Source organism: Populus trichocarpa, chromosome 4 (genome assembly GCF_000002775.5).
Source record: "Populus trichocarpa isolate Nisqually-1 chromosome 4, P.trichocarpa_v4.1, whole genome shotgun sequence".
In the NCBI taxonomy this organism is placed as follows: domain Eukaryota; kingdom Viridiplantae; phylum Streptophyta; class Magnoliopsida; order Malpighiales; family Salicaceae; genus Populus; species Populus trichocarpa.
In genome coordinates, this window is record NC_037288.2 from 14,312,182 (window position 1) to 14,320,669 (window position 8,488).

The 8,488-nt window shown below is 35.6% G+C and overlaps 1 protein-coding gene across 3 annotated transcripts; it reads left to right on the top strand.

Annotated features, from left to right (window-relative positions):
- The first annotated feature begins 368 nt into the window (after window positions 1-368).
- LOC7472558 (serine/threonine-protein kinase PBL34) lies at window positions 369-7,900 on the top strand. Of its 3 annotated transcripts, none has more exons than XM_024598433.2 (6): window positions 369-567; window positions 2,884-3,221; window positions 3,372-3,507; window positions 4,478-4,617; window positions 4,699-4,822; window positions 6,662-7,900. In XM_024598433.2, exons 1-6 carry the CDS (start codon window positions 543-545, stop codon window positions 7,165-7,167), a joined length of 1,269 nt encoding a protein of 422 aa, XP_024454201.1. In that variant the 5' UTR covers window positions 369-542; the 3' UTR covers window positions 7,168-7,900. The 3 variants fall into 3 exon arrangements, with proteins under 3 accessions (XP_024454201.1, XP_024454200.2, XP_002305322.3); XM_024598432.2 differs by having other exon boundaries at window positions 371-1,270; XM_002305286.4 differs by having other exon boundaries at window positions 373-1,270; window positions 4,481-4,617.
- Window positions 7,901-8,488: the final 588 nt, after the last annotated feature.

The window sequence follows — 8,488 nt, forward strand, 5'->3', positions numbered from 1 at the left end:
TCTAACCGTTGATATATTTTAAAAGTATTTTTTTTATAATTTTTTTTAAATTAATATTTTTTAGTATTTTCTAATTATTTTAATGTGTTAATAACAAAAATAAATTTTAAAAATAAATAATATATTATTTTAATTTTTTTAAAATAATGTTTTTTGAAAAACAACATTATCTCGAAAAAAAAGAGAAAAAAAAAAAAAACTGTGTATCCTTTACAATTTTGAAGTGTGATAACGACAAAAACACATGACAAAAAAGAAATAAAATAAAAATCTCCGGGGCAAGACATATAAACAACATTAAACTTACCAAGCAAAAAAACACATAGCTAGCTAGCTAGCCTGCCCAGTGTCTCACTGCCTTGTTGTTTTTACTCTCGCTCTCTCTCTCTCTCTCTCACTCTCTCACACACACCTTTTCACGCATGTAACGCACGTTTCTCTCTCCATGGCCCTCAAATCCGCATACTTTTCTATATTGTAACCTCCGAAAGCAAGATTTCTTGTGGAGATTGCCCTTGTCTTGGCAATGTACGGTGTGAGTGATGAAAAACTTTGTATTTTTGTTTGGTGAGCTGAAACCAACCTGATAATTTTAAAATTTTGACCCAAACTGTTCGTTTATGTGCTTGTTCGTTGTGTTTGGTTCAGAATTTTCTAGGGTTTTTCCAAAGTCTCTAATCCTTATGTTAGTTCTAAAGATTACTTTACTGTTGACAGTGGTCCTTTTCTTGCATGTACATTTTGTGTTCTGGGTCATGTGCATTTTAGTATCTTTAGCCTTCTAAAAACATATATTTTGTTATGTGGATTTGAGTGATAGTGATGGTTTTTTGAATTTGTTTCTGTAAGTTCAAAAGATGGTCTCGTTTCAAGGTTTATTAGAGTTTTGATTGGTTTGTTTGGTTTTTGCTTTCTGGGTTTTGTTTTTGTTTGCTGAGGCTTGATTGTGAGTGGTAATTGGGGTCATTTTAATGCCTGACTGGGTTTGGGGTGGTATAGACATAGGAGAATTGAAAGAGCTGCAGTTGGTGCTCTGAGGTAGTTGTGAGATATGGTATTGTAATTCATTTTTTAGTTTCCAAAGAGATGGTGTTAGGTCCTGATTCTATCAATGTGGCTGATTGGACTGTGGGAAAATCAAAGTTAAAGAAGAAGAAAGATGGTGCAGCTGAGGAAAGTGGATGTTGGATTAAGTTTAGGTTCATTGGGAGCTGCATTTCTTCAAGAACAAGGGTTGATAGCTCCATAAGTGGCACTAGCACACAATATGGTATAATTTGATTTATTCGCTATAACTAGTTTCATCTTACCGGTTTGTTTGAATGTTTTGATTGTGTTTTCGAATACTATTATAAACAAGAAAATTAAATATTTTTTTCATGCTTGATTATAACATGTTATAATCATTCTTTAATTGTACTTGTTTGGTGCCACATGGATGTTGGATCATACTATATATTTATTCAATTCTTTGGTTTTGCAAGTGCATCACTCTGCAAGAATATGGTCTTTTATCGTACCTGTCATTTATTCTCCTTATTCAAATTTGATTAGTACTACTGTCAGAGTGTTTTTGATGCGATGTTATTCTCCATTTGTTCAATTTTTATGGGAAGGGGTTTTAGATTTTGGTAAGTGTTTAGTTATTTACTTTGGTTGAGACAGTTAATTGGTGGTTTTGATTTTATCGTATGTCTATTAACCAAATTTGGCCACTTGTTGTAATTTACACTAATTATTTTGCTGCTATCTTAGAAGCTGAAATGAGTCAAATAATGCAATATACAGGGGCTTAGTGGTTGGAGATTGCTATGCTGAGTCTTAATTCTCAAATGCTGGTTTGCAAAATATGTTGGTTGGATCATGATGTAAAATGTTTAAGATACTTGATGTAAAAAACATCAGCTTAAAGTTTTGTGGCATTATAATATATTCTTGTTCAAAATACTTTTCTTGCTAGATTTATATGGATGATTCTTTTAGAATTTTTTTTTAGTTTCCCATTGTTAGTACATGGCATATAAAACAGATGATGTTTGGTTGAGCATTTGAGCATTGTGCATTATCAAATATTTCAGGAAACTTGCAACCCTTTTAATCATTTATTGACAGCAGTCATAAATTTTATGTTGACATTTGTATTTGAGAACAGAACTCTTGTAGTGTTAAAAATTACATGACATGTGACCTTGAGTGCAACATGTCTCCAACTCTATTGTAGGCTTTGAGTAAATATCCAATTTTATGAAGGTTTCACTTCATACCTAGAAGTTGTTAAAATAAGAAAACAAATGAATGGATGGTTCCACTAGAGTCCAGAACAAACAACTTAGCAAATTCTTACCTAGTATATTGAATTCAATGCACAAACTATCTTATACAAGAGTAATGTACCTTTAAAAAAACTACTCTTGAATCAATTTTATTATTTTTTTTGCAAATGAATCTAAAAGTTTTTATTTTGCTCACACAAATGATAAAACAAAAAAGGTCATTCAATTGAAATCAAGACACTAATCATGCATTGAAGCACCATTGGTGTCTCAGCATGTTCTTATCTCTCAAAGAGACGAAATGCAACTAACTTCAGTCATGATTTGGTGTTGTTATGCCTTGGAATGTTTTAACTAATAAAAATGCATGGATGGTTTAAAGTAAACCTACACTAGTATAGGTGCTATTTAACCTCAAGGATGCCCGTGCGTGTCTTTGTCTACATATTTGTAAATAGACATGTCTCTTCTGGTTTATACTGTTTCTGGAAATGCTTATATTCATCTCTCAGGTTGTATGCACCGTCTGAGTTCGTATTTGAAAGTATAGATTAGTTGATTACCGAAAAACCAGATACAGTGATGGTATTTGTTTTCATTTGTGATTCAGCGGAAAGCAAATCAACAAATGATACCGGCAGAGACCAACCGGCTGTTCAAGTGGGATCATCCTCGAGCACTAGCAATGTTGAAAGTTCTCCATCTACTCCCAATACTGGTGAGGAACTTAAAGTTTCCTCTCAGCTTCGAAAATTCTCCTTTAATGAGCTCAAATCAGCAACAAGGAATTTTAGGCCTGAGAGTATTCTTGGCGAGGGAGGGTTTGGTTGCGTATTCAAAGGTTGGATTAATGAGAATGGAACTGCTCCAGTGAAACCTGGCACGGGGCTGTCTGTTGCTGTAAAAACTCTCAACCATGATGGACTTCAGGGACATAAAGAATGGCTTGTAAGAAATCTCACATCTTTTTTTAGTATATTCATGTTCATCCACATGCATGCACATGCCCATATGTTTCACTTGCATGTTTGGTCTACAATAATTGCTTGTGGTATTTCTGCATTTATGGTTGAAGGATACTTCTTTTATACATGGCAGGCTGAAGTTAATTATCTCGGCGACCTTCTCCATCCTAATTTGGTTAAATTAATTGGCTATTGCATTGAGGACGATCAAAGGCTTCTAGTCTATGAGTTTATGCCTCGAGGAAGCTTGGAGAATCACCTCTTTAGAAGTATGTAATGAGCTTATTATTCTACATATTTGGTTAACTATCCTGTGTTTTCTCCTAAACTGGTAGATGTTTCAATGAGCCATCTATAAATGAGTGTACAGCCTGTAAAATCATTCTGTCAAATCTTTTGATTGGTTGGGTAACTAATGAGAGCTCAAAGTAAGAAGCTAATTTAGGAAAAGAAGCATTGACCAGTTTTTATTGGTAACCAGGACTGAGTTTATTAGCTCAAAGAAATTAATACATTTTCCAGTTTATGCTATGCAATTATTTCTAGGATGGTATCATACCTACAAGTGATGTTCTTTTCATCCTTTCCTACATTTTCCTATTTTTTAATTGAAGGACCTTATCATCACAGTCACATATAGTGTGAAATGAAGTCAGCGCAAGCCTTAAATTTTATTGCCTGTGTAGAAAATGTCAAATTAATATGCTGCATGTAAAATCAATCTATATGTCAAAAGGTTACAAAACTTGTTTTGGAACAGGTTGGTGGTGATAACACACCGTCCTTCTAAGAAACTATATAAAAGGGGTGCCATAATTAACCACTGCTGGGAGGTTAAATTTTCAATGCACTTCACTTATGGGAAGAGTTCTTGCATTCTCTCTCTCTCAGAGTGTATGGTTTTTTGTTTTACCTTTTTTTCTCATGCTTGCTGGAAGTTGTATTTATTCCCAACATAAACATTTCATGAATTGCAATTAATTTAAAAGGATAAGAAAGAAGTATTTAGTTGAAAGACCTAGGAAAGCTGCCATAATGCATATATATTCATCACAGTAAATAAGGAAAGTGTAGTTCACATAGAAGACCAATTTATGGAGATAATGCATTCCATAAAATGTGTGCACAAACATAATCCTTATTGTCCTAATTTAGGTATGGTGGAAATACAGATACAAAACTAGGTTCTGTTATTAGATAGATCATTGCACATTTTTGGGAGTAATATGTTTGATGCAGCAGGATCCCTGCCTCTTCCCTGGTCTGTCAGAATGAAAGTACTGCTTGGCGCTGCAAAGGGCCTTACCTTTCTTCATGAGGAAGCTGAACGGCCAGTGATATATCGAGATTTCAAAACATCTAATATCCTACTAGATGCAGTGAGTGACTAGTTTTATGAAAATAATCTGTTATTTATCCATTGTTGTATCCATTTCTAAAGTATTGCTAGACCTATCCAGGACTACAACGCCAAGCTTTCTGATTTTGGACTTGCCAAAGATGGTCCAGAAGGGGACAAGACTCATGTATCTACCCGCGTGATGGGAACATATGGTTACGCAGCCCCCGAGTATGTAATGACAGGTGAGCATGTTAAACATTGTGTGTCAGTCTTTTGCATCATTACAGGTTTTGTGCTTGTGATTAGATGTAATCTAGTGTGTTAGCCCAAGTATTGATAACAGGTGAGCATGTTAAACATTAATCTTCTGCATATAGGCTTTATTCTCTTAATTGAATGTAATCCATGATTTTATACATGATTAACAAAAAACTGAATTTCTTGTTGCCGAGTTTATCCAGAACTTGTTACATTTCTCAGTGGTAGCTTGACTTTGTTCATCTTTTTCTTTCAACATTGCCATAGAGTATGTGTGTGCGCTATGTGCATATGTGAGAGGAACAATGAAATTTAACTACTTTCTTGATGTGGAAAAGAATACATAAATATATTGTCGAGAGGAGCAAAAACTCCATGTTTCACCAAATGACCTTCATCATGTAGCTATTACAACCACAAACACCATCTCATACCCCTGCCACTAATTTGACTGCTGTTTCAACAGCATCACTTGCTATACTGCTCTATTGATGTGGCATTCAAACTCTCCAGATAGTTCCCTTCATTCATTTTGCCATCTTTATGACTAGTCACCTAGTAATGGATTAGAATTTCCCCTCTGCTCCAGTAATATGTTATCTCCACAATTTACTGCAATCATCTTACTCTTGACCAGAAACTAAAACCATGATTTATTGTGCTCCAGTGTCACTGGCAGTACCTTGTTACTGTCACTAACACTTTGTTACATCACCTTTATGTCTACCTAGCTACTGTCGCCGGAATGCAGCCATCATAATGCTTCTTGCTTTCTAATTCCAAACCTTCACTACATTATGTTGTTGCTGCCTTAACTCATTTCTGCATTATCATTCTAACCATTTCACCATTGTTAGGTGTCACTGCGGCACCACCATACAATGAGCTATGTCTCAGACCTGTTATTTACTTTTTCAAAAGAACAAGAATGAAATTAATGTGGACATGTAAAGAAATAAAATGACTTGAAAGAATTTCAAATTAAGATGTTGGGGAATGGGGGGTTTCAAATTAAAGATATTTTAGGCAAGTGAACATATAAGATGGCAAGAGGACCCAAGTTATGTAAAGCTTCATAGTTGTCTCTTAATCAAGTCAGACTTCAGGATACTTGAGTTACTAGGGTACTAGCATTATTAGTGGCTGAGAAATATGGAACCCTGGACTGATGGTGAATATAAATGTTGGAATTATGGACTGAACAATGGAAAGTATAGCATGAAAGGGCCTGCTTTCTTTGACAAATAGGTAAGTATTGTTTGCTTTTCTTTCATGGAATGCTGGGACTCCCAGAAGTTGTTGGGTTTTCAACAGTACTACTCTATGTGGTCAAATAAAGATCTATCCATAAAATTTTGCAACATTTTGTACGTATTGAACTTCATTTAGAAGAAGATGCTTTCTTAGCATCATCATCTTTTTGTTCTGCATAATGAATAAAATAAAATAAAAAAATCCATATCTTCTATGGTTCTATTGACAGATTCCCTTGTCTCCTTGATTTTCAGACATGTGTGCATACTCTGCAATGTCTTGGTTAAATGTTTTCTGAATTGCTAGTTTCCTAATGTCGATAAGGTGAATTGGTTATTGTTTGTCACAAAATCCAGTGAGTTTTCATCATTAGGATCAAATTCAGGCTAACTAAGAACTTGTCAAATTTCTTTCGTCTCCCTTGCACCCACCCTCACAGGTGCACACATGGATGTAGTAGCCCTCCATCATGTGCACATAATTTCTGTGAGCATGTAATTAAGCCTTGCATTATTTGAGCTGTGTTATATGCAAATCCTCCATACTTGTTACACTTGATGTTGTGCCAGGTCATCTCACATCCAAGAGTGATGTCTATAGCTTTGGGGTTGTTTTACTTGAAATGTTGACTGGTCGAAGATCCATGGACAAACACCGACCAAATGGTGAGCATAATCTGGTGGAATGGGCACAGCCACACCTTGGCGAGAGGAGAAGATTCTACAGAATGATAGACCCTCGTCTTGAAGGACGCTTCTCCATCAAAGGTGCTCAGAAGGCAATCCAATTGGCTGCACACTGCCTTAACCGTGACCCCAAAGCCAGACCTCTGATGAGTGATGTTGTTGAAGCCCTAAAGCCTCTGCCTTGCCTCAAGGACATGGCCTGTTCTTCATCATACTTTCAAGCCATGCAATCAGAGCGAGGCAGCTCCAATCCAAGCGCTCAGAATGGAAGTAGAGTGCGGCCAGGGTATTCCAGGAATATGCAACCAACAAAGAGCTTCCCCAAATTCAATGGTCATCATGGTAACAGTTATTACCGGTCACCCGTTCCTAAAGCAGGAGAACCATAGGATTGAGTCCATGCCCTTTCTTTTTCAACCCCTTTCATTTCCTTGCATGATAGTATTGGTTTAAAGATCATACTTGGGACCTTGAAAGGCCTTATGGGGTGTGTTTTTGGAAGATAATGCGGGATGTTCTTTCTTTCCTTTTTCCTTTTTGAGAGGATCGTAGTCTGAGACGCTACTGTTGATTCTGCAATGTTTTGTTCTTGTAGTTTCATCGTTTTTTGTAGGTTGGAAATGCTCTGACCAAATTACATTCCAGCTTTGGAATGAGAGGTTGCGGGTAGTTCCTTCACCGGAGAAAAGACGACCTGCCGGGGGTTTACTTATCTCAAGTTGGGATGATCCTTCCATCAAGGACTGTAAGTATTAGAATAGGGATCATCCTTGTGTTGTGGGCATAGGATCATTCCCAAGGAATTAATTTGATTTGTAGAGTCATCTTAAAGAGTTAGGAAAGAATCGATACCATGTCTTTGCATCATGCAAATTCTACAAGTCTTGAACTTTTTGTGGGTTACATGTCACCAAAGAGGTAAGAGTATCTGCGTTAATCCTTGGGCTAAACTGCTAAGTATTGGCAGTCATATTGGATATCAATTGTCGCTGCGACCTTGAGTGTTTTGTCCACTATATTATGTTCCTATCTCGGGGAAGTTGCTTAGAAATTTGATGTAAGTGCAGCTAGCACATAGTTTTTTAAATCTTTTATAATATTCATACAAGGATTCTTCATTCATTTGCTTTATTTCCACAAATTTATTTTCTTAAAATTGCAACCGAAAGTATTTTTCTAGGAAACATCTTAACATCTCTTCCCATAAGGGCAAACAATACAACCAATTTTAAGGAAAGGCTCTCAACTTGATTTGTTCTTATGTAACCCCAACGGGTTTCATGCTTGAACTAACAATAAGAATTCTTAAGATGCTTATTGATAGGTACCAGTTAAAGCTATAACAATTGCTAAATAGATAAAGAGGAGCTAAATAGATAAAGTTCCTCTCAGGGTGAGGCTGAACTATAATATTTGATACTATGAAAATTATCCCTATTATTACATAATGAAAAGGTTTAAATACATAAAGAAGAAACAACTTCTCCTAAACTTACGACCTCAACTACTTGAAATCAAGGTTGTCAATTCCGTTTTGGTAGGTGTTTTGTTTTTTCAATTGGAATGGAATGTTTCAGTTTCGGAGTGTTTCGGCGTGCCGTTTCGGGGTTTTACTGTTCATATATATATATATATATATATATATATATATATATATATATATTCAACAAATATAATTCAAATTCAAGATAAATTAATTATAAATTATAC